At 34.4% G+C, this 27,304-nt stretch overlaps 4 protein-coding genes across 6 annotated transcripts; 2 read left to right on the forward strand and 2 right to left on the reverse strand.

Annotated features, from left to right (window-relative positions):
* Positions 1–523: 523 nt before the first annotated feature.
* LOC128169093 (protein draper-like) lies at positions 524–25,136 on the reverse strand (the record flags this gene model as incomplete). Its single annotated transcript, XM_052835268.1, has 17 exons — positions 524–555; positions 901–1,032; positions 1,400–1,537; positions 10,289–10,420; positions 10,645–10,782; positions 11,498–11,626; positions 13,201–13,455; positions 16,367–16,591; positions 18,430–18,561; positions 18,943–19,080; positions 20,382–20,513; positions 20,894–21,031; positions 22,333–22,464; positions 22,846–22,983; positions 23,617–23,748; positions 23,973–24,110; positions 25,008–25,136. Coding segments are annotated over 17 exons (2,390 nt in total), but the record flags the coding sequence as incomplete, so codon positions are not given.
* LOC128169091 (uncharacterized) lies at positions 1,624–3,771 on the forward strand. Of its 2 annotated transcripts, none has more exons than XR_008241497.1 (3): positions 1,624–2,549; positions 3,339–3,392; positions 3,635–3,768. XR_008241497.1 is itself a non-coding variant. In XM_052835266.1 (3 exons), the coding sequence occupies exons 1-3, from the start codon at positions 1,855–1,857 to the stop codon at positions 3,356–3,358; spliced, it is 561 nt and encodes a 186-aa protein (XP_052691226.1). In that variant the 5' UTR covers positions 1,624–1,854; the 3' UTR covers positions 3,359–3,771. The 2 variants fall into 2 exon arrangements, 1 of the variants encoding a protein (XP_052691226.1); XM_052835266.1 differs by having other exon boundaries at positions 1,624–2,352; positions 2,507–2,549; positions 3,339–3,771.
* Positions 4,878–7,339, forward strand: LOC128169090 (uncharacterized). 2 transcript variants are annotated; one of them, XM_052835264.1, is made up of 4 exons: positions 4,878–5,018; positions 5,181–5,297; positions 5,411–5,541; positions 5,742–7,339. In XM_052835264.1, the coding sequence occupies exons 2-4, from the start codon at positions 5,228–5,230 to the stop codon at positions 6,900–6,902; spliced, it is 1,362 nt and encodes a 453-aa protein (XP_052691224.1). In that variant the 5' UTR covers positions 4,878–5,018; positions 5,181–5,227; the 3' UTR covers positions 6,903–7,339. The 2 variants fall into 2 exon arrangements, with proteins under 2 accessions (XP_052691224.1, XP_052691225.1); XM_052835265.1 differs by lacking the exon at positions 5,181–5,297 and having other exon boundaries at positions 4,907–5,018.
* On the reverse strand, positions 7,379–9,524 carry LOC128169088 (ATP-dependent DNA helicase RecQ-like). The gene is made up of 3 exons (XM_052835263.1): positions 9,166–9,524; positions 8,858–9,017; positions 7,379–8,310 (listed from the first exon to the last, which is right to left on the reverse strand). Exons 1-3 carry the CDS (start codon positions 9,464–9,466, stop codon positions 7,392–7,394), a joined length of 1,380 nt encoding a protein of 459 aa, XP_052691223.1. The 5' UTR covers positions 9,467–9,524; the 3' UTR covers positions 7,379–7,391.
* Positions 25,137–27,304: the final 2,168 nt, after the last annotated feature.

Genomic DNA, 27,304 nt, shown 5'->3' on the forward strand with positions numbered 1-27,304 from the left:
TATATATATATATATATATATATAATTCAAAATGAGTGAAAGGTGATATCACACAGTATAAATAATCAGAAAAGAAAAAGAAAATGAACAGTTCCAAAGTGTCTATTCACCAGCGCTTTCTGGATTTACATCCTTCTTCAGGTAAATGTACATAAGTTATGAACTTGTTTTCCTTAGAAACGTTTACTATGACGTCATGATGTAACGAGAGTCTTTTCAGGGAAGGAATAAATCCATGACGTCATAATACAATATAAAACGTTAAAGTTCGGGAACACTGAATTAGACACAATATAATCATAACGACATCAATAAATTTACAAATACAAAGACTGATTAGAACAAAGATGATTATACAGATATTTAATGTTTGTTGAAATTTGGGGAAAATGATTTAATAAAATAGTTCTCTTTCACAAGTCTCATGGCGGTTGAATCGGTTTTAAGTTTATAAAATGGGAATACTTTATAATCTCCCTTAGCACATCTGTCAAAATGTACACTGCATGGGGTGTTTCTGAGGTTACTCGGCGATATCCAGGTTAAATAGTCCGCCTGACGTGTGCGATAAGGCCGTGAAACTCATAGCACAATATTCGGATAATCGCTGCTACACTACTGGCTCAGAAAACTCCTGTCTGTCATTTATGCACTTTTCTTTAAATGAAATACTATTTTAATGGTTATGTTTCTGAATTTTAAACTGTGGGCAAAAGGGTTATTTTGGTATTTTTTTAATCTTTACAAAATAATTTGTTAAAGACCGCTACAGAATTTTTGCCGTTTCGTTTTCTACTTCACCATTTAATAAATCCGCTTTCAGTCGACAAAGGTGAATGAGCTAAAGAGGACATTGTATACATGCATACAGTATACATTTTTAACAAATAACAAATTTACCATCCTGACACTCATATCCCTGCCATCCGGGGTTACACCCAGAATCGCAAGAACCATTGAATCTGTTACAACCATCACAGGTGTCGATACATCTGTCAGCACAATCTTGTCCAAAAAATCCAGAAGGGCAAGCTACATTAAACACATGGATTATGAAGCAAATACGAACATAGAATCCGACTCTGGCATTCTGTCATTGAATGAGTGAAATATTGGCAACTAACAGATGATTGGAGGAGACAACATTTCTATTCAGTCGGTTCCAGCCAGTTAACTTTTTATCATTTTATTTTTAGAGAAGGTAAATACATTATATGAAGGTTGTATTGATGTATGTAAAATCTAAATGTGATTAATCAATAATTCTGAACTATATCAAAAAAGTTTAAATTAATTTCTCTTGATGAATTAAATTGTGTTTTGCTTAAAATGATCCTCAAACATTTTATAGAGAGCAGGTTGAGTATGAAGTCAGACCTTGTTGAGCGTTATTACTTACGTGTTTTACACAGGTCCCCGTGATAACCAACATCACATCCAGTCAAACATGTTCCGTTAATATTGGAACAGTGGTTGACGTCACGACAATGTCCGCATGTTTTACTGCAGTTATCACCAAACGATTCCTTGTCACAAGCTGGTGAGCAAAAAAAGTGTTATGTTTTAAACCATCCTACATTTTCTGTGAATGATATCCACAATCTAATTAAAATTAGATCCTTCACGCTCTCGTATTTGATATGTCGCTGTGAGGATCTAACAACATCCCATACGGGGTCATCTCAGATTGAACTTTCTATTAGCCAATGATATTGCCGATTCCGTGCTCATGGCTGAAAGTTCGGAACGTATAAGACTTACCCACGGCTTACGTAAATATCCGAGGTGTCACAAACGAAAGTATTGCCTGGTTCCCTGTTAGAGTGAGAACCAGGCAACTAAACCTAAACAAAAATGGCGGAGTCCATTACGCCAAGAAAACATTTTTTTCTTGGCGATATGTGCATTGTTTGTGGGTTTTCATTTGTTCTAATTGAAAAAACATCCGACGGAAAGGAGAACATTAACAAATTTTACAACAACAAATTAAGATTGAATAAGGACAGAGTGAGTTGTATCAAAAAGGTAACTGAAACATCAATCGACGTCGACAATTGTTCCAATGCAGGTGTGTGTCGTAAGTGTTACAGAACGATCGAAACTATCTTAAAAACGGACGAAAAAAACAATGATGCGAAACAAAAAATTAAGGACAGCGTTGATCGCGTACACAGGACCCAGATCTTATCCCTGCCATCCCCCAGACGGAAAATCATCACCAAAAGATTGCTCCGAAGCCCTGAAAATGTCAGTCGCCCCGCAAAATCTCTTGCCACAGTATCTTATGTATCGCCTGTCAAAATAGCTCCATTCCGTGAGTTGGGGAATAAAAGTATCAAACAACAGTGCGAGGTAACTTTTTAAAAATGATATTATACAATTGTTCCTGTCTTGTATTATTTACAGTTGTTCCAGACTTGTATCATTTAATTCTTAGTACTCTGACATTACTGATGAGTTTACACAATCCATACTATATTTGTCATTGAATTACTTACATCCACAGATATCCAGTGTCATCAACATCAAAAATAAAAATGAGATGATTGGTATGTATGTTTTGATTTTGAAAACAAACAAATGAAATCAAGGAACAAAATTACAATTTAGTATATAGATGCATTTAGAAACACCAGGTTAAAACAGATATTTGCTGCTATTGTACAGCCCTGTCTACAAATGTTGAAGAAAAGCCTAAACTATCATCAAAGAGATCACTTAACTTCAGTTCAGTGAAGCCGACAGATGGATCTGTTGAGGTTGATAAAATTAAAACTATATCCTTTACAATTCAAGTTGATGAGTTCTGTTCCAGTTCAGCTTATCTTAGTAATGTTTATAGTAGTGCAAATGTAGACAAAGACTGTTGATACTAACCCTGTTGATACTAACTTTTTCCGCTAGACTTTAAAAAAACTGTAATGCAAGTTGTAAATTTGAAGTATTTATACAATGGTTCGAATTGTAAAATTCTTTTGTTTTTACTAACTGTTGATTTCAGTGCTTTTATATTTGCTTCTTTTTTTCATTATATCCAAGCTCTGATTACTCTATCTTTACAAACTCTATGAAATTTTATGAGAAATAAGGAAAGAGATAAATTAAATCAGAATTACCAGATCCAGAAATAAACTCATTTTGGAATCATTTTTTTGAAAGAATCAACACACATTTGAAGAATTGACATTACAGTAATTAATAAATGTTCTAAGAAATAATGTACATTTTTACATAATCCATATATAGAGTAATGCAGTTTGGTTATTGTATAGTTGAATTGACTAACATTATTCAGATGTTTATTCAAAAATTTACTGCATGTCAACTTTTTTCTCTAGGGTATCATATATTTTGTTGAGACTCTGAAGAAAAACATACCTGGATGATCAGATGTAAGGCTTAATCTTTTATACATAACACAAGACGTGTTTAATTCTATCAAATTATAATTTTGGGTCATAATGGTATATTTACCAAACTTTCATTTAAATTTAGAATGATTAGTTTATGCACTGTCATTTGATGATGTGATCCTGTAAGGACAATTTAAAATTTGAGTTACACTATTATGAAATATTTAATCATCATCCAAATAGTAGAGAATTTCTGTTAATATGTTAGTATTTTTTTATAGGTTAACATTTATTATGCAAGTGGAAAGAAATCTGCCACAATTGTATTTGAGGAGTACAAAAGTATCTGCAAGGCCTTTGTGGATCACAGTCCTAATACAGACCAGATAATTGTTGAAAATATTGCAAAGCGAGATAAAGTAGTATTGATAAATGCTGCAAACAAGCTGGTTAAAGAAGAATGCAGGAAAATTTGCAAAAGAGGATCTGGGTCTATTCTGCAGAAAAAGGAACATCATGACTTTTTAAGGTTTTCTTGGGAAAATTACTACTATGAACTTCAAAGTTCCTGTCCTCTCTTATTATCAACAGTGTCTGCTATTGTCTGTGACATACCACCTGCCATTCCAAGCAAGCATTTCATGCATATCATGATAACAGCAGCCATAGGACTCCATAGCAGAAGCCAGGAGTTATCAGTTGTACAGTACTTAATTGGAATGGTTTTAACCCATGGAGGCTGTGCGCAAAAGGTATTTCACATACAGCATTTTGTGCACCTTTTAGGTTCCCCAAGCTGAAGCTTAAATCAGTTTTTTTTATCACCTGTTTGTCTTTCCTGAAAGCTTTTAACATTTTCATTGCTTTTTGATAACCTATAAAATATTTTTTTCTGTTAAATGCCTAATACCTTTATATATAAGATGATCAAATTTGAGGGGAAAAAAAGAAATGTATTTTTTGTTCAAATTCTTGTGTGTATGGTACATGTGGTAAATTACACAGTATGATACTTTTTAATAATAAAAAAAGGACATACAGTGCCTATCCACCTTGGGTCTTGCTGTGCACCCGCAAACCCTGCACAGGAAGCTGGCTACCTGGGAGTCAACTCTTAGTGAAAATCTACTTCAAATCAAGGAAGCATGGGCAAATGGAGGTGAAACAAAGTATCAACTTGTAGGAGATAACTGGGATAAAAACATTCTTCCTTCATATAGGTAAATATCGCAGATTCTTCTGTTAAAAGTGCATTACAATGTAATGAAGGAAAGATGTGAAATATTTTTTGTGAATTCAAATGTGCAAATATAATTAATAGTACTAGTACTGGTAATCATTAAAAATTAACAATTTAAAATTTATTATAGGACAACGGAAAGAGGAACACTTTCTTTGCACCTTTTCAATGTGTATGCAGTAGTGGATAGAGTTATTCCCACATCTAAGTCTCCTGATGTCGGCGTGCACACTCAAGTTGACCTATCTCTGCTAACTTTTATCCCCTCGATTGATGAACAAGACATTCTCCTTAAAGAGCTTACATTTCAGTTTGCATCCTCTGTAATTGAACATCATCCAAAACTGAAACAAAATTTTCAGCACATATACCCAATTCACCTCAAGCACAAATACAGCCAGTTTGCCGGACTTAAAACAACTCAGGTATTGCTCATCTTTTCTTTTATGCTATGTATGGATACAATTTAAACTTTCTGCTGAAGCTTGGCTAAAGCATTTAAATGCAAGAATTTTTTTAATCAGCAACACTGGTACTTAGATGCAATTATAAATATTGAATATTTTTAAAATTTTAGTACCCTCTAGGACTGTTCGATTGCAATGAGAACAAAACACAAGAAATTATTCAACTGATGAAAACATTGTCTGACTTATTTGTTCCAATTAAAGATGGAGATATGGTTGAACCAGTGTTTTTTGGAGGTATTCACCAATATCTTTTTGAGTCTGATGTTGATGATGGGATTTAATGTAGTCTGTTTTCTTTGTTTTGCTTTTCCTCGCACTGTTCATGATTATTTTTGTTCATTTTTTAGGTGACAGACTCACAGATGAACGAGTAAATGGTGCCCAGTGTGCAATGAAAAATGAAAATTCACCTACAGAGAGATTAGAAGGCTTCATCTCTAAAATTGAGGATTTCCACCGCCTTATGAACTTTTTAGAGGTATGCAAGGTTTTTGTTACGTTTTATGTTGGTCATTATTATGATGTATCATGGTAATGCCTACTTCAGGTTCTTGTATAAAAATTTATTTTCTGAAGGGCTAATGTCAAAGATACAATTAAGGGTTTGATATACATGTATAATCATCATTACTATATTCTAATTTGCAAATTCTAAGGATACATTACTTGGTATATCAGGCTATCCACAAACTGACCTACGACACAGGAAGTGGGCGTGATCCTTGCACCATGTATTACTATAGAAACCTTCTGAATGCAAGAAATGTGAAGGGACATGTGAAGAATTCTTACAGGCCTTACAAGCAGCTCTTTTATACAGTCCTTGATGCTTTGTGCATTGTACATTTTTTAAATCATTTTCATCTTGCTGATCTGGATTCAGAAATTCCATTCCCAGACAATTTTATGCAAATGACCAATGAAGACAAAATAGACTGGTTGAATGAAACCTGCAGAACAATATTGAAAGGTGAATTCTTTGATAATGAAGACGACATTTTCTCCTCCTTGAGAAAAATACTGGAAGATCCAAATCATGAAGAAAACTACTGGGTATCTTGCCGCCAGAATCAGAGATTTCATTGTCATTTCTGTGACAGAAATTATGCTTGTGTAGGATCTCTAAAAGCACACGAAGAGAGAGTTCACAACTATATTGCTAGGGTGCAGAAAAAAACACAGAGCAAAGAACAAAGAAAACTAAAGGACTACATCAGTATGCTGTTCAAATTAATTTTGATTCACAGAAACCTGGATGAGGCCGTAGACATGGGAGACGGAGAACGTTCTACAAGATCTGCGAAATATGAACTTCCCATTTACCACAAAACGGGGAAAACGAAATACACAATTGGATCTATACACCTCACTGCACTTGTTTCAGGGCTGCTTTCACCTCAGCAAACTGAGCGTCTTATTGCAAACCGTTTTGTGAATGTGCAAGGAGGTGCCAATAACAATATTGCTCTTGATGAATATCTTGAGATGCTCAATAGAGACAGCAAAATTGCGTGCAGGGGCCACCAAACAAAGGAAAGTATCCTCAAGCATTCAAAGGAATACCCTCTTCTTGTAGAAATGACCAAACATGTGGAAAAAATCAGCAGTGCAAGTGTACGTAAAGGTTTTCACCATTTGCCATCATACACAGCTGATGTGCAACTTGTCCTGAAAGACCTGCTGGAAAGAAATGCTGTTCAGAGTGAAGAGGAAATCAAATGTAAAAACTTAATTGCAGAACGAAACCCATTTGACAAATGTGCAAGTAAACTATCAACAATGATTCAAAGGCATAACCCAACATCCCCATATTGCAGACTGAAAGACCCTCATGTTTAAATGACTATGTATGTACATAGTAATTAACTTCTTAATTTTTCTGATAGAATGCAGTTGTTCATAATTAAAAATCTTATTACCAAATCTGCAATAGACTGACTGAATTTTAAATGCAAGTTGACATTTGTTTACTTCATAAGTTAATTACCAAGATGTGACTATTTGAACTTTACAAGTACCTAATATCACTGTTTATTTGCAGAATGTGCAGAACATTGATTATACTGTAATTCAAAATACTGCTCAGACTGTCAAGTACATGTAGATACTAAATGTTGAAATTAACCATTGTGTAAATGCATAAGCATGTGAACTGTATGTTAAAATCATGCCCACGTAAAGACTCATTAAGTACATGTAAAAATAAAGAAGTAAAACATAAGCTAATTATCTTTATTAACACGAGCAAAAGATGTAAAAATAAAAGATTACAAGGATGAGTTTTTAGTATTTTAATCTTTTGAGACAATATGATAGGTGTGTTTAATGTCATAATTCATCAAAATCACCTGAACTTTCAAAATCTGTCACCTCAGATTCAGAATCTGACACATTTTCATCAGTTTCAATAGAACTACTTTTCAAAAGTCTTTCCAATTGTAACTGTGAACAATCACCACATTTACATTCATCTTCACATATGTCACAACAGGTGTGTTTTTCCATGTCACTATGAATTTCCTGCAGTTCTGAGTCCTTTAGAAAAGATTTCATAATGGATACTCTTCTGCAACTGGGATCACGAATAACACATTTCACATCAGTATCAATGTTACGCACGTTGTATGAATTGTGCAGCAATACAGCACAGGATGGATTACCATCTCTACCAATACGACCGATACCTTGGATAAGGTCTACTGCTGTTAGTGGAGGTCCATAGAGAACAAGTGAATGAAATCCTTGAATATCCACTCCCATGCCAAGAGCACTTGTGGCAATAATTATCCGTAAGTCACTCTGTGGATTTCCCAAATCAGAAATTATTTTGTCTTTGGTCTTTTCTGCAGACTCTGAATGAAACATTGCTACACAGCTAATCAAATTTGGACATTCTGATAAAATATATTGATAAATAATGGAAGCATCCTTTATAGAATTGCAATACACTAAAGACTTTGGGAATTCTTCCTTTAGTTTCTCAAGTCCATCAACAAGCCACAGTAATGCCATCTCGACTGAATTGTGCACTTTTTTAACAACAAGTTTAATGTTTGATTTATTTGGTGATAGTGTAATTTCGGCAGGATCCTTCAGATTCAAAAGTGTTAATGTTTTCTTTCTTATTTTTAAAGAGCATGTTGCACTAAGGGCTAAAAGTGGGGCATCTGGATAAAATGAACGTAATTCTCCTAATTGGGCAAACCAGCCTCTAAATGCTTCTTTTCCTTTGTCTGACTGTAGACCCCTGATAAGAAAATCAATAAATTTTATATAACTAGGTTATTGGTAAAATATCAGTTTGCTCTGTTTATACTGAAGTGTAACAAGTAAACAGTAGTATTGGGACGGGTAGTAAATAATTTGAAACTTCACAAAATCTAACATTATTTTTCAGTGAATCTGTAGGAGGAAGGAGATATTCCAGGGGCCTTTATTTCATTCTCATTTATTATCTGCCAAATATTTTGAAAAGCTTCATATTGTGGAAAAGTTAAACCTTTTAAACAGATATTTAATTGGAATGAATGTTCAGTTTTACAATTATATTGCAAAAACCTCTTGAGGAACATGCTGTCTTCTATTATATTTGTACCAAATAAAGTATTATCTTTTAAAAGCATGAGATGCAAAGATATTTTCTAATTATTAAAACTGAAGGATAATAAATATGTCCCTTGAATGGCCTGAAGAATTGATAGTTTTATATGGGCAATGTTGTGGCAGTAATTTTAAACTAATGATAAGATTGTATTGCATATCAACAAACATTTCATACCGTTCATAAAACATACCATGTATATATTGTGTGAAATTCATCCACCACTATAAGGGTAACATTTAGCCCCTGGAAAGCTGTTCTCCATTCTGGTTCTCCAACCAATGTCTCTGGTGATGCATAAATCAAATCAATGTCTCCTCGTTTGATTTTTTCATCCATATGTACACTTTCACCTGACAATTTGATATCAATGACATTTACATATCACTAAGTACAAATACAACCGTACAATATACAGGCGCGGACCCCCCCCCCCCCCTCCCCCCCTCGTTCAATTGACGTTTATAGATATACATTTAAGTCATGATTTTGTAACAATACCTTTGTAGCCCACGTTTAAATGGCTGATGCGGGACATTTTTTTGGTCTGGTCCTTCATCAAAGCTATCAAAGGAGAGCACACTAAAACGTGGACTGAACCGGGCCCCTGGTTCATTCGCTTCTGAGCGGCTGCGTATAGTTGAAAAGGCAAAGACTTTCCAAATCCTGTTGGCAGGACAGCTATACAATCCTTCTTTTCTGCTGCGTGTTTTATTATCTCTTTCTGTTCAGGTTTAAGTACACTTACGCCAAAATCTGGTAAGATTTCCAAAACAATACTTTCCAAACTGAGCGCCGCCATTTTTACGATACAACCGAGAAGTAGTTTGAAACCGATTATATGATTGGCTATCTTTCTAAAATTTGATTGGCTGCTATTTTTTTCGCAAAGTTCAATCTGAGATGACCCCGTATGGGATGTTGTTAGATCCTCACAGCGACATATCAAATACGAGAGCGTGAAGGATCTAATTTTAATTAGATTGATGATATCCAAGGAATGAATTCAATTACAACTAATTTAAACGAGCATCAAATCATATTAAACCTTTTTTTGCTGATATTTGATTTGTTAACGCTAATAGTAAAAATCCGATCGGAAAAGTTTACATACATTTATATATATGTTTATTATTTTTAAACATTTGAAATTTTTCTTTTTTAATTTACTGGCAGTAGACTGAAAGAGAGGGAGTCCATAGATTTTATTTAATAGTATATATAATTTTGTATTGTTTGTATTTGTTGTTTATATATTTTACTTTGAAAAAAAGTCATTTTATTACTATATAACATCTTTTAAGTGCGTTATCTTAAGCAAGCACTTAGTTATTCAATGACTTTATCCAAAAAAATATCATTCTAATATAATGACTTTGAAACTATTATTTATTGTCTTTAAGATAAACAACATTGTATACAGACCAATCTCTTTAGCTATATTAACATATACACACTAATAGGCAATATGTAGCCTACATAATTTTTATTTAATACTTATAACTTATGTGTAATTACTGAAAAAAAATAGTTGTTCATTTATAAACTTTAAACATGTTTTACTCATGTAACTTAGATGTTCTCTTAATAGATCAACTTAAACATTCTGGGTGCACTTCATTACCATCTTGACACTCATATCCCTGCCATCCGGGGTTACACCCAGAATCACAAGAACCATTGAATCTGTTACAACCATCACAGGTGTTGTTACATTCGTGAACACAATCTGGTCCAAAGAATCCGAATGCGCAAGCTGAAAGTAATGGATAGCGTATGAATTATACTCACATCTGTCAGCTAGATACATTTAAAATGGACGCTTGCCATTTCGTCAACTAAAAAGCAAGTTAAAATTGTTTTTCTCTTCTTTCTTAAAATATATTATATTTCCACTCACATGCTTTACATGTTTCCCCATCATAACCAATTTTGCATCCTGTTAAATATGACCCGTTAGTGAATTAATTTTCCACTTACGTGTTTCACATGTTTCACCACGATTCCCAGCTTCGCACCCAGTTAAGCATGACCCGTTGGTGTTAACGCACTGAGTTAGGTCACGGCAGTGTCCACATTCTTGTTGACACTCAGCACCATAATATCCTCGACCACACGCTATTGAAGAAATACGATGTTTACTTGCACATTATAAGTTGGTCAATATTATGGAACAGTAACTAAAAATGTATGCAAACCAACATCACTGAACACTTTTCCAAGAAAAATTTTTAAAATGTATACTTGCATGGTGTTAACTTAACAGTAAACTAATACCAAAGAAACTATAACGCAGTAAAAGTTTGCGTTCTGAATGGCAACACAAAAGGGTTGTAGTAAGCTTGGTTTTTTTTTGGTCATTCATCAAAAACGTTGGCGACAAATCTTGTTTTTTTATTACGAAAATTACTAAAACTCAAGATACTAGGCGCACTTTATCTCTATGAATATATTCTGAAACACATGTCCTAACATTGAAAATTGATAACAAAAAGATTTAGAGGCCTGCGCTTGGAATTAGCAGTGATCGTTGAGTATCAATATTATTAATTTTTTTTAAAAATCCAACGAACAGTAAATCGTTGCACAGAGAGAAAAGTCACTACTTCATTGGTGGCGTTAGTATATAATGCAGAATCACACAATCTGGTATATCTTGGTTTATAGAAAGGGTGGTGTTCGCTTATTTACTAAAAGATGAAGTTCTACCGTTACAGGTAATATTTACGTAACATAAAAATCGTACACATTGTAAATCAGTTACACTAAAACCATACTTTAGTATTCATGTATAGTCCAAATGTTTAAAAATGTTTACTAGAACATGCATTACCTGATCTACAAAGGTAACCTTGATACCCAGGCTTGCAGCCCTGACAGGTGCCCGTTTCAAAGTGACAGTAACAATTGGTATCTGGACAGGCGTTAGAACAGTGCGGCCCGTAAAACCCTCCAGGACATCCTATAAAGAGTAAAAACAGCCACCACTTAAATCAATTGTAATGGTTTCTTATTCATTTTAAAAACATTTAATTAAAAGAGTATATATATCATGCCCTTTACATTTAATTAAAAGAGTATATATATCATGCCGCTAAATATTATCTCAGGTACATCAAAATCACGTTTGACAATGTACGGTGATAAAGTATCACTACACAAATGATTACCAGTTTTCGTTTTTCAAATAAAATCAAAGTACTGAAGTACTGACGGGAGTTGATTTTGTCGATTATCATTTATTCAAAATCAACAATACTGTGATTTTGCATGACAAGAAGTATCAGTAATCGAAATATTTCCGAGAAATTTTTTTATGGATCCAGGCAAGATTGAACTCTTGTCTTGTTCAACCAAACACTCAGCTGTCTCCGTTTATCTCCGACAAGCAAGAGAGCCTCTGTTTTGTCGGATATTAACGGAGACAGCCAAGCGTCTGGTTGAACGAGACTTCATTGAGCTGTAGCGTAGGAATGCATACGACTTTAAAAAATATTTAAACTGTTTGTACAATTTAAAATCTTACTATTTTCATGGTAATGAAATATATTTTCTTGAAAAACAATGCTTCAGAATACATAGCATCGACTTTATCGGTTATTTTCAAGAACTAAGTGTTGTCAGCGGTATTGATTTGTGCTTAGGTCCAAACACTGTTTCACTTTCGTTTTGCCCGAGTAAGTGCATAGGAGAGTTGATCAAAATCAACTCCCAAAAAAGGGGGTAAAAAAACTATTCCCCACCTACTTTGATTATTAGCTCATATACATGTATAAGATATAAGTCTGCAACGTATCTCTCTACCCCCCCACCCCCCATCGCTTTGATATTTTAATCTTTAAAATAATATATACCAATTCAGTCTGTTGATTTACAATTTCATTTCACTCGACTCCCAAACCTATGAGTAATGACTTCAGAATCTAGTATTATATTCACCGCTGTCTTATGGCTGTTTTTCGTTTTTGTCAATTGTCTGACGTGACAACCATATTCCCATTCTCCGACAATCATCCGCTCGTCTATGCCAACGTTTTCAGGTCTCTGAATGTGGCTCCTCATTGTACCGCGCATGCTGCACCTGATTACTGGTTTTCTGCGTAACTACTCCTGTTTAGGGATCATAGACTCATCTTTATTTTGAAGAATGACAACAGCAAAGCTGGCCTCTTGTATCACACACCAGCGCATTATGCTTCCTTTTGTGTCTTAAGCGGGTACAATAGGGCGCTATTCTTGGTTTATCAAATGCTAGTCATGTTGGTTGGTTTCTTAACTACTGATGATACAGGGGATTTGATAAAAGCGCATGCATGTGTTCGTATCAGTACTATAACAATCCTGCATTATATTGCAAATTACAAGTGAGTTTAAATACGTCCTAGTATTAGACGTAATTTTAGACTCTTATCATTACAAGGCAAGCGTCACTGGACGCAGTATTGCTGCTCCAAACGTGCATTGATATTTTATTGACATATGTACACCCACAACATCAGTATTCAATGTTGAATTCAAGGAATAAGGAACACTCACCATACACCTCCACTTCACAGAGGTCACTCATTACTGTAGCAGAGTACCCTCTAGGGTAGGTAACTCCTGGTTGTCTCTCGTTGTAGTAGATAACATACTGTCCATGTATAGGACAGGTGGTGGTTAAGACAGCAGGTATGGTGAGTGCTGTAAAGTTGTCGTCCTTGTAACACAGTGTTCCCTGTAGTATGTCTGTTGTGTTGGAGACGTACACCGATAATCCAAGGAAGTAATTTGACAAACCAGCATAAAAGTCTACAAAAGGAATCACGATCAAAGATGAACTGATAAAGAAGCTAGATAAATTAAACAATATCGTTATTGCAACACGGTCTATAAAAAATCCTAAAAATATTATTGTAATGGAATTCTTGTGGAGTTGTGTGTAGGTAGTACATAAAACGATAAGCAGTGGAATAAACAAAAGGTTTGCATGTTTTTAGTCCTTAAAGCTGACATGAATTCATAAAAGCATTTGGTCGCCATATTAGTTTCGATCGCTCCTCTACTGTCACTGGGGTATATATACCGGTTGAGCAAGTTACGGTCGGTTGCCTTCTGATCGAGGCATTCAGGTTGCACGGACTTTAAATGCATGATTTACACAATGTAGTTAAATGTAATAAATAATAAAGGAAACAACAATCAATAAAATACAAAATATATTTATTCTTTGAAAGAATTTCCAAGGTATCCGTAATATTTTGCACAGATAGTGCTGCCTTACTTCACATGCACATCGAACACGTGTGTCGTTCATACAGAATGCATAACGTCGGCATCATTTTTAAAACCCCGTCGGCAGTACATCCAACACAATAGCTAAACGATAGTCAATCCAAGAAAGTAACAACGTAACATCGTTTCTATCCGTTCCTACAAAAACGCTACGTTTCTAAAATCCATGCGATCATTGACATTGCTTGCTTTGCCACAGTGTGTAGTTTGCGCATGTGCGATGTTATAATATACACAGGAAAACGGTCTTCACTTATCGAGGATTTCGAAGTATCTGTGGCTGGATTTCAGTCTGTTTTGTTTCGTCATTCATTGGATATGCCTTGCCAGTGAAGTGGTTGTCATATTATTTTTGTTCCCAACGTGTTTATACACGTCTTTTCGTCCAAGGTAACGTGTTCGGGTGAATCAAATACCTGAATGCTGTGAAGCATGAATAGTGCTCTCGGCCTTATATAGGGGGTGTGTAGCGATGAGCAGAACAATAGAAATCGACAACTAATATGGCGGTAGTCGGAGATAAAAGGGAAATAATTCGTATTTATGAATTCATGTCAGCTTTAATATATGCATTGTCAATATGTTCATTCTTTCCAATCCCCTTCGCATTTATTTCTTTGTGTTAAAGTGATATATTTACATATGCTTAACATTTATTGTAGAAAAAGTTCTACATTTATAATACCCCGTGTATTCGTTAAACTTGTTACTATTTTTTTCAAAGACAACCTACAAAGATCCGAAATTGCATAGGAAATTGAAAGACCTTTATATTATACGAGTTAAATTTAGCCCCCAAAATTTGACATTTTTTTAAGTGTTTCGGGTACAATAAAATGTTAAGTTTAATTTAGAAAAGCTAACGTAGAATATAATTTTTCACCTATTTATTTGATTTATTTGCACTCACTGGCAGTATATGACGTCAGAAGTGACGCTATTTCTAAAATTCAATTAAAATCGGTCAAAAATGGACATTTTTGTGATCTTTTTATGAATGGGAAATATAGAGCGCATGCTTGAACAAGGACGCGTTTTTTTTGTCTTTTATTAGTCTTGGCTAGATACATCTCTGATTAAAATATTTTCTTTGTTCAAGCATGCGCCCTTTGTTTTCTGAAAGAAAAACTGCTTGAAAACAAGGTGCTTTATACTAAAAATGCAAAAAAGGCGGGAAAAGGTAGTCTATACGATGTCATATTTCTAAATTGTGGTCAGTTGAATCAAAATAAATATTATGTAAAAACATCACCTATATATCTGTACAAAGAAAACAAAGAATTACAGTAAAATATTATTGTTCATTTAAGGGGCCATTTTAGGCCATTATCATATACATGCATAGTCCTTTGTGTTTTAATAACTATCATATATTATCCCATTTATGCCTATATCACAAATTTAAGAACAAAATTATAAAATTGAAAATTTATGGATAAAATATTAATTACTTTTATTGACCAGTGAATGTCACAATCTACAAATAACGAAATTATTCACCAAGGTAAATACCTCAGTGTAACCCCCTCCCTCCATGTGACTGTGGCGAGAATAGACATCGATCTGTCAAGGGTGATTGCCACATAAAGAATAAAATCGAGTCCCGGCTAGAGACATAACTCTTTCTTGTATCCAATAGTATAACACAACTAACAAGGGATGGTCAGAGATAGACCACAAAACGGAACTACATATAGCTGTCTCTCTCTCTCTCTCTCTCTCTCTCTCTCTCTCTAATTTAATACATAAATCGGCCAAGTGATTATCATTTTTTTTATTTGAATAATTCTCCTATTCTCGGATTTATTTTTTTTGCCTTTGACTGCCAGTATCGGCGAAGTTTGTAGTTTTAAGTTGTTTCACTAAAAGCGCATTTCTTGTATATTCTTGTACATTGTAAATGTCACGAAGAATCATATTTTCCCATAAAATCATATGAGAAGTATCTTAGTATATTTTTACAGTCTTAACATATTTCTCAAACCCTTAGAATCCTTTAGTTACGTGTATGTATTTTTAAAGCATTAAACAGTCGGTCGCTATGTAGAATAAAAATACATGAATAATGTGGTGTTTTTAAAGTTTTAAAGCGGGTGCAAAAGCAGTATTCTGACGAAATTTCAGAATCAACTTGTGTTCAATATTTCGTCCGATAAGCGATACAAACATGAAGGATTATTGGTATTTAAACAAACGTGGAAAACAAAGGAGCTACTGTGTATAAACAATGCACGGCAGCATAGAAAAAAAAACAAAATAAATATGCAAAAACTATTTTAACTGGTATAGTCAAATCGTGGTACGAACGTGTACATCAAACACAATAGGATAATTCTTAAATATAATAGTCAGTGGAAATAAACATAATTTGAGTTTTAACAGAACTGTTTTCTGAGGGTAAATATAAAAGCATAAAATGTGACTATACCCTGTAGATTTTTGTCCGTCCTGAAGTAGATGGTGATGTGGTGGATGCTGTGGATGGTGGTCAGGTTCACCCACCAGGTGGCGGTTTGTTTATCATATGATCTAGCACATTGACCTCCATTCATCCTCAGGTCTGATTTACCTCCGTCCACAGCGTTACTGGCGTCATATCTGTCACTTCTCCATGAGTTCTGTAGGTACGCTGGTTTGTTGAGGGCGACATTGACTGTGAAGATAAACACACAGTATAGAGTCATTCTCGGGATGTATATCAACACATCATGCTTTGGTAATTAAAAACATAACGGTACATAAAAAAGTTTATCTATGGATTGGAGAAATACATTAAACTTCATAGTAATATAAATAAATCCTAACGCTTATCAGAAATGTTTATATTCTGGTTGCAAATGTCAACGGATTTTAGAAATTTTAGAAACAATTTGAATTCTAACCCCTTTTTGGTCAATTTATTCTTCCCGTTTGACTTCATGCTTTTTGCAATTGTCTGTATTGAAAAGTATTGAATCCAATACACAAACAAAACACACAACAAAACCTTAAATAGCCACCCTCTAAAAATCCCGAATTAAGAATAGAACGTTTCCTGTCTTTTAATAGACTATGAATGCAGAGATATGGTGCCAAGATTCATGTAGGCAGCGGCACGATAAAGAGCCACACTGCATGGTCAATGGCCCGATCACCGAGATGTAAATGCCATCAACTGTATCTGTCGATATACCGGTTTATACATGAAAGGAGAGTGGAAGGCAAATTATCAATACATCCTAGATCCCGCCATTCATCTAACGCGCAACATGGAATTTTTAACGTTCTACTTGATAGCGTAGATTTCTTGCTTGTCAGTTCAAAACTTACAACCGATTTTCTTCAAAAATAATATATATATATATATATATATATATATATATATATATATATATATATATATATATATATATATATATATATCGGGTGGATATTAATAAAATTCCATGTATTTAGCGGTAATGCTTTTTGTAAATGTTTAATTTTCCACATGCTTGCTGTCAAACATCGGAGTCTGAAGATCACTTTACATAAATGAAATATCGACAGAGTTTTGTTTATAAAACTACGGTTCATTGTACGAGACTCTTTTATATAGCGATTTCTTATGTTTTTATGTTAGATAACTATAGTACTTAGATTTAGGATGGGAAAATGGCTTTAAATAAGAACTTCAAGTTAAACAAAAACATGTCTCAGAGAAAGGAAGGGGGGGGGGGGTCGAAATACTTTACGCCTGGGTTTTGTAACGTGTTTGTGTTAGGTGTTGTAGATCGGTCTGATAAATGTGTTTATATAGTATATCTATCCATGATAAAAAGTTGGTATAAAACTAACCCTACAATCACGAGTCAATAAATACATATATTTAGAAGGATTACCCATCTATAACATACTAAACTTGTAAATCACAAAAAAGGACAGGACTCTATTTGTGTGACGTATCCTAGGGCTTTATCCGAACCACAGGTCGCAGCCTCGAGATATGTCCTGATACTGATCTATGCCTATAGTAGGGCTGTTTCCCTGCAGTCGACACAGGCTGCAGACAGGTACACACAGGTACACACAGTTGATAAAATTCAAATATAACTATTAACACACTAAGCATTGGTCATTTGGTTTGGCTAGGGTTGGCTCTCGAATGACGAGTTTCATGGATGTTTCGGAGGGCAAGGGAACTAGGGAGGCTGATATACCTGGGACCCAAGTTTAAGAGGATACAAATGCAGTAGGAGGTCAGGTGTACAATAGAACTGACCCTTTTTATGCCGCCAGTGTACAGCACTACGTACGCCCGAGTAATGAAAGATACTTCTGTGATAGGTTAGGTAAACATTTCCCTTACCCAGGGGTGAGTAGGGATAGAGCTACTTTTAGAATGGGTGTGTAAGATTTCGTTTTCTACTTCACCATTTAATAAATCCATTTTCAGTCGACAATGGTGAATGAGCTAAAGAGGACATTGTATACATGCATACAGTATGTATTTTTAACATATAACAAATTTACCATCCTGACACTCATATCCCTGCCATCCGGGGTTACACCCAGAATCGCAAGAACCATTGAATCTGTTACAACCATTACAGGTGTCGTTACATCTGCCAGCACAATCTTCTCCAAAAAATCCGGAAGGGCAAGCTACATTTAACACATGGATTATGAAGCAAATACGTACATAGAATCCGACTCTGGCATTCTGTCATTGAATGAGTGAAATATTGGCAACTAACAGATGATTGGAGGAGACAACATTTCTATTCAGTCGGTTCCAGCCAGTTAAACTTTTTATCATTTTATTTTTAGAGAAGGTAAATGTACATCATAACAACATTATATGAAAGTTGTACTGATGGATGTAATATCTAAATGTGATAAATCAATAATTCTGAACTATAACAAAAAAGTTTAAATTAATTTCTCTTGATGAATTAAATTGTGTTTTGCTTAAAATGATCCTCAAACATTTTATAGAGAGCAGGTTGAGTATGAAGTCAGACCTTGTTGAGCGTTATTACTTACGTGTTTTACACAAGCCCCCGTGATAACCAACATCACATCCAGTCAAACATGTTCCGTTAATATTGGAACAGTGGTTGACGTCACGACAGTGTCCGCATGTTTTACTGCAGTTATCACCAAATGATTCCTTGTCACAAGCTGGTGATCAAAAAACGTGTTATGTTTTAAACCATCCTACATTTTTTGTGAATGATATCCAAGAAATGGATTCAATAGCAACTAATTTAAACGAGTGTAAAATCATATTGAACCTTTTTTTTTTGCTGATATTTGATTTGTTAACGCTAATAGTAAAAATCCGATCGGAAAAGTTTACATACATTTATATATATGTTTGTAATTCATGAACATTTGAAATTTTTCTTTTTCAATTCATTGGCAGTAGACTAAATGAGAGGGAGTCAATAGATTTTGTGTAATAGTATATATAATTTTTTTATTGCTTGTATTTGTTGTTTATATATTTTATTTTGAAAATAAAGTCATTGTATTATTATATAACATCTTTTAAGTGTCTTACCCTAAGCAAGCACTTAGTTATTCAATGACTTTATCCAAAAACAATATTATTCTAATATAATGACTTTGAAACTAATATTAATTGTCTTAAAAATAAACAACATGACATGTTCCTACATAACGACTTTTTGCAGAAAAATGAAGAACAATTGCACTATTTCAAAGGAAAATTCCACGTCAGTGCTAGACAGATCAAAATGCCCATGTTTAAATCAAACTCTCCCTCAGTGCAAGATTTCTCGGTACGTCGCGTGCGTTTACCTCCATTTTCCGTGGGTTGCTTGATTGTGAAATTACTGGCAAGATGTCTGACTTTTTTTTAAACCATAGATGAATTTCCTGTATGGTTAATTCCTTCAATGCTATTCAACAATTCCAGAGCGAGGGGTAAGCTGTGAACCTCACGCAGAAGGAACCCATTTTTCGGCAGGGCCAGCCTTTAGCAACTGCGACGCCAGCGACCGAAACAGTGATTCCGGAGGCGTTTGTGAGACATGTTGGAAAGACGGTTTCTTCCGAAGTACCCCCACACATCAAGAGGTTACTCGACGATATCCAGGTTAATTAGTCCGCCTGACGTGTGCGATAAGGCTGTGCAACTCATAGCACAATATTTGGATAATCGCTGCTATACTACTTGCTCAGAAAACTCCTGTCTGTCATTTATGCACTTTTTCTTTAAAGGAAATACTATTTTAATGGTTATGTTTCTGAATTTTAAACTGTGGGGAAAAGGGTTCTTTTGGTATTTTTTTTAATCTTTACAAAATAATTTGTTAAAGACCGCTTCAGAATTTTTGCCGTTTCGTTTCCTACTTCACCATTTAATAAATCCATTTTCAGTCGACAAAGGTGAATGAGCTAAGAAGGACATTGTATACATGCATACAGTATACATTTTTAACAAATAACAAATTTACCATCCTGACACTCATATCCCTGCCATCCGGGGTTACACCCAGAATCGCAAGAACCATTGAATCTGTTACAACCATTACAGGTGTCGTTACATCTGTCAGCACAATCTTCTCCAAAAAATCCGGAAGGGCAAGCTACATTAAACACATGGATTATGAAGCAAATACGTACATAGAATCCGACTTTGGCATTCTGTCATTGAATGAGTGAAATATTGGCAACTAACAGATGATTGAAGGAGACAACATTTCTATTCAGTCGGTTCCAGTCAGTTAACTTTTTATCATTTTATTTTTAGAGAAGGTAAATGTACATCACAGCAACATTATATGAAAGTTGTACTGATGGATGTAATATCTAAATGTGATAAATCAATAATTCTGAACTATAACAAAAAAGTTTAAATTAATTTCTCTTGATGAATTAAATTGTGTTTTGCTTAAAATGATCCTCAAACATTTTATAGAGAGCAGGTTGAGTATGAAGTCAGACCTTGTTGAGCGTTATTACTTACGTGTTTTACACAAGCCCCCGTGATAACCAACATCACATCCAGTCATACATGTTCCGTTAATATTGGAACACTGGTTGACGTCACGACAGTGTCCGCATGTTTTACTGCAGTTATCACCAAATGATTCCTTGTCACAAGCTGGTGAGCAAAAAACGTGTTATGTTTTAAACCATCCTACATTTTTTGTGAATGATATCCAAGAAATGGATTCAATAGCAACTAATTTAAACGAGTGTAAAATCATATTGAACCTTTTTTTTTTTGCTAATATTTGATTTGTTAACGCTAATAGTAAAAATCCGATCGGAAAAGTTTACATACATTTATATATATGTTTGTAATTCATAAACATTTGAAATTTTTCTATTTTAATTCATTGGCAGTAGACTAAATGAGAGGGAGTCAATAGATTTTGTGTAATAGTATATATAATTTTTTTATTGCTTGTATTTGTTGTTTATATATTTCACTTTGAAAATAAAGTCATTGTATTATTATATAACATCTTTTAAGTGTCTTACCCTAAGCAAGCACTTAGTTATTCAATGACTTTATCCAAAAACAATATTATTCTAATATAATGACTTTGAAACTAATATTAATTGTCTTAAAAATAAACAACATGACATGTTCCTACATAACGACTTTTTGCAGAAAAATGAAGTACAATTGCACTATTTCAAAGGAAAATTCCACGTCAGTGCTAGACAGACCAAAATGCCCATGTTTAAATCAAACTCTCCCTCAGTGCAAGATTTCTCGGTACGTCGCGTGCGTTTACCTCCATTTTCCGTGGGTTGCTTGATTGTGAAATTACTGGCAAGATGTCTGACTTTTTTTTAAACCATAGATGAATTTCCTGTATGGTTAATTCCTTCAATGCTATTCAACAATTCCAGAACGAGGGGTAAGCTGTGAACCTCACGCAGAAGGAACCCATTTTTCGGCAGGGCCAGCCTTTAGCAACTGCGACGCCAGCGACCGAAACAGTGATTCCGGAGGCGTTTGTGAGACATGTTGGAAAGACGGTTTCTTCCGAAGTACCCCCACACATCAAGAGGTTACTCGACGATATCCAGGTTAATTAGTCCGCCTGACGTGTGCGATAAGGCTGTGCAACTCACAGCACAATATTTGGATAATCGCTGCTATACTACTTGCTCAGAAAACTCCTGTCTGTCATTTATGCACTTTTTCTTTAAAGGAAATACTATTTTAATGGTTATGTTTCTGAATTTTAAACTGTGGGGAAAAGGGTTCTTTTGGTATTTTTTTAATCTTTACAAAATAATTTGTTAAAGACCGCTTCAGAATTTTTGCCGTTTCGTTTCCTACTTCACCATTTAATAAATCCATTTTCAGTCGACAAAGGTGAATGAGCTAAGGAGGACATTGTATACATGCATACAGTATACATTTTTAACAAATAACAAATTTACCATCCTGACACTCATATCCCTGCCATCCGGGGTTACACCCAGAATCGCAAGAACCATTGAATCTGTTACAACCATTACAGGTGTCGTTACATCTGTCAGCACAATCTTCTCCAAAAAATCCGGAAGGGCAAGCTACATTAAACACATGGATTATGAAGCAAATACGTACATAGAATCCGACTTTGGCATTCTGTCATTGAATGAGTGAAATATTGGCAACTAACAGATGATTGAAGGAGACAACATTTCTATTCAGTCGGTTCCAGCCAGTTTAACATTTTATCATTTTATTTTTAGAGAAGGTAAATGTACATCATAACAACATTATATGAAAGTTGTACTGATGGATGTAATATCTAAATGTGATAAATCAATAATTCTGAACTATAACAAAAAAGTTTAAATTAATTTCTCTTGATGAATTAAATTGTGTTTTGCTTAAAATGATCCTCAAACATTTTATAGAGAGCAGGTTGAGTATGAAGTCAGACCTTGTTGAGCGTTATTACTTACGTGTTTTACACAAGCCCCCGTGATAACCAACATCACATCCAGTCAAACATGTTCCGTTAATATTGGAACAGTGGTTGACGTCACGACAGTGTCCGCATGTTTTACTGCAGTTATCACCAAATGATTCCTTGTCACAAGCTGGTGAGCAAAAAACGTGTTATGTTTTAAACCATCCTACATTTTTTTGTGAATGATATCCAAGGAATGGATTCAATAGCAACTAATTTAAACGAGCATAAAATCATATTGAACCATTTTTTTTTTGGCTGATATTTGATTTGTTAACGCTATAAGTAAAAATCCGATTGGAAAAGTTTACTGGCATTAGACTAAAAGAGAGGGAGTCCATAGATTTTGTGTAATAGTATATATACTTTTTTTATTGCTTGTATTTGTTGTTTATATATTTTACTATGAAAAAAAAGTCATTTTATTACTATATAACATTTTTTAAGTGCGTTACCCTAAGCAAGCACTTAGTTATTCAATGACTTTATCCAATAAAATATCATTCTAATATAATGACTTTGAAACTATTATTAATTGTCTTAAAGATAAACAACATTGTATACAGACCAATCTCTTTAGCTATATTAACATATACACACTAATTGGCAATATGTAGCATACATAATTTTTCTTTAATACTTATAACTTATGTGTAATTACTGAAAAAAATAATTCATCTATAAACTTTAAACATGTTTTACTCATGTAACTTAGATGTTCTCTCAATAGATCAACTTAAACATTCTGGGTGCACTTCATTACCATCTTGACACTCATATCCCTGCCATCCGGGCTTACACCCAGAATCACAAGAACCATTGAATCTGTTACAACCATCACAGGTGTTGTTACATTCGTGAACACAATCTGGTCCAAAGAATCCGTATGGGCAAGCTGAAAGTAATAGATAGCGTATAAATTATACTTACATCTGTCAGCTAGATACTTTTAAAATAGATGCTTGCCATTTCGTCAACTAAAATGTAAGTAAAAATTGTTTTTCTCTTATTTCTTAATATATATTAAATTTCCACTCACATGCTTTACATGTTTCCCCATCATAACCAATTTTGCATCCTATTAAATATGACCCGTTAGTGAATTAATTTTCCACTTACGTGTGTCACATGTTTCACCACGATTCCCAGCTTCGCACCCAGTTGAGCATGACCCGTTGGTGTTAACGCACTGAGTTAAGTCACGGCAGTGTCCACATTCTTGTTGACACTCAGCACCATAATATCCTCGACCACACGCTATTGAAGAAATACGATGTTTACTTGCACATTATAAGTTGGTCAATATTATGGAACAGTAACTAAAAATGTATGCAAACCAACATCACTGAACACTTTTCCCAGAAAAATTTTTAAAATGTATACTTGCATGGTGTTAACAGTAAACTAATACCAAAAAAACTATAACGCAGTAAAAGTTTGCGTTCTGAATGGCAACACAAAAGGGTTGTAGTAAGCTCGGGTTTTTTTTTTGCCATTAATCAAAAACGTTGGCGACAAATCTTGTTTTTTTATTACGAATATTACTAAAACTCAAGATACTAGGCGCACTTTATCTCTATGAATATATTCTAAAACACATGAAACATTAAAGTAGCTGTATTGTCTTAAATTGTCAGTAACTTCATTTTTTTCTTCTTGCTTTGTGCCTGTTTGTTTTATACATTATCATTTTGTTTGATTAAAAGGTATTGTATTTCTAAATCATATTCCAATACAAATCAATTTTGTTTCTATGTCAGCTTTTTTGAAAGTCTCAGGTTTTGTCAATGTCCTTACATTGAAAATTGGTAACAAAAATATTTTAAGGCCTGAGCTTGGAATTAGCAGTGATCGTTGAGTATCAATATTGTTATTTTTTTTTAATCCAACAAACAGTAAATCGTTGCACAGAGAGAAAAGTCACTACTTCATTGGTGGAGTTAGTATATAATGCAGAATCACACAATCTGGTATATCTTGGTTTATAGAAATGGTGGTGTTCGTTTATTTACTAAAAGATGAAGTTCTACCGTTACAGGTAATATTTACGTAACATAAATATCGTACACATTGTAAATCAGTTACACTAAAACCATACTTTAGTATCTATGTATAGTCCAAATGTTTAAAAATGTGTAATAGAACATGCATTACCTGATTTACACAGGTACCCTTGATACCCATGCTTGCAGCCCTGACAGGTGCCCGTTTCTAAGTGACAGTAACAATTGGTATCTGGACAAGCTTTAGAACAGTTCGGCCCGTAAAACCCTCCAGGACATCCTATAAAAGTAAAAACAGCCACCACTTAAAACAATTGCAATGGTTTATTATTCATTTTAAAAACATTTAATTAAATCGTCCACAAAATTGGGGTATTAAGTGTATTTATGGGGTGAACTTCTGGTTAAAATTTTTTGTTTTGTCGTGTTCGGCGTTCTTCTTTTCGGGTCTGTATATATTTTTGTTTCCGCCATTGACCAGAGAGGTCACGAGGAACCGGAAAATAAGTTCTCTTCTGAGTTGTTATTTGTAGAAATGCGAAGGACCAGTTGTAACTTAGGATTTATCATTCGAGTTTTAGTTTCAATCAAATGTCGAAGACATGCACAACTTATATCCACGATTTGATTTGCACGCCGGCAATTATTTTAAGTATGTCGGCACTTCTCGCCAGCGTGTAGACAAGTAGTTCGACATTGTGTAAGTTGCATGGCGAGTTCTGGGGACATTGATACGATCATTGTTCAGCTTGCACCGCCATGCAACAAGTTTCGAACGAACACAGGATGAGGCTGTGACATTCAGTCAACTGAATGTTAGCTTAAAGTTTAATAGCTACGAAAGTCCATGGTTATAAAGCGATTAAATTAGTTTTGATGAATTAACCCCGTGCAGTATAAACAGTACAGTATAAACAATTAAGTTAGCAATAACACTGTGTGCTTTGCTAATCGAAATAATTTTGCTTGCATGTAGTCATCCACGATTCATCTAACTCAATGTATGTATTCTTTCCCGATACAATTTAACCCATAGTAAATTCGTGCCAACTGTTCAAAATAGGTTAACGAAGAAAGATCTCTATTTAATGTAAATGATTAAAATTGAGTGTGATCTTAGCTATGAAACAAAAAAATCAACCTATTAAACTAAAGGTTATGATAAAAGTTAGACACCGAAATTTGTATTACAAGTTTAGAAAACATAGAAGATATACGACCTGAACGGCAAGAATATAAATATATGTAATATAGTCTACCCATAATCCAATGTCATGGTCGATGTAACAGAGAGAGAGAGAGAGAGAGAGAGAGAGAGAGAGAGAGAGAGAGAGAGAGAGAGAGAGAGAGAGTATAAGAGAGAGAGAGAGGAAAGAGAGTAGAGGAGAGAGTGGGAGAAAGAACGAAAGGGAGAGACACAGCGAGAGAGAGAGAGAGAGAGAGAGAGAGAGAGAAGGAGACAGATCGTGGTGTCAAACTAAATTTAGATTGAAGTAGAGTATATAATTTATAATTTTGATAAGCCTTTTTAAGGAGAAAAGAAAAGGTGGTAGCTAGGGTAGGACTGACCTACTAACTAGCTATAATTCCCTTCATTGTTTGTACCGCGAGGGGGTGTAGGCGGGGAGGGGCAGACTCATCCAAAAAATCTTGACAAGCAAAAAAAATTGAAACTTGAAAATCCTAATCCGTTAGATAAAAGTGAAACAGAGAAGAAGGGACTTTTACGTGCAGATCCTACTGTACCATTGCTTCCAAAAAAAACCAATGATTTTATCATCTTCTTGTAAAATGTTACCTGATAAAATTTCACCCAGCTATAAATTTTCAATTTTGATGGGGACGAGGGATACAGAGAAATTCAATTTGGATGTGATACATATACCTTCATTTTTTTCTTGATGATATAAAGAAAAATATAAAAGTACAAATAACTTATATTCGTTTTAAAGAATCCTTTAGATACAGATCTTCATGCGCAGATGTAGATGGGAGGGAGTCAGATGTCCTGGAGCTCCTTGGGAAATTAAAGCTTTAAATTTACATGGCAAAATTATTAAATTAGGCCAACCCCCCCCCCTCCCCCCCCCCAAAAAAAAATGAATATGTTTCAAAAGTTATTTACTATAACCAAATGTTTAAAATTATGCTTTAAACTATCGATAGTGAACTATTCCAGGGTTCAAAAGCATCAGTAGGGATGCACAAGACGAGCAAAATCACTGCGAAAGTCATTGCATTATAACTAATCTTATTATATTATCGGCGTATAAATCAAGAAAAATAATTATTAAGTTAGAGAGAACATAGCATTTATTAGAATATTAGAGCATGTGCAGATGATCTTTTTTCGAGCAAAATGATGTCGCTAGGATAGAGATTTTCTGATCCTTGATTTGATTAGCTAATTTAGATATTTAATCTCGGAATTTGAATCTTAAATTCTTA

The sequence above is a fragment of the Crassostrea angulata genome, unplaced genomic scaffold (genome assembly GCF_025612915.1).
Source record: "Crassostrea angulata isolate pt1a10 unplaced genomic scaffold, ASM2561291v2 HiC_scaffold_94, whole genome shotgun sequence".
Taxonomy (NCBI): Eukaryota; Metazoa; Mollusca; class Bivalvia; order Ostreida; family Ostreidae; genus Magallana; species Magallana angulata.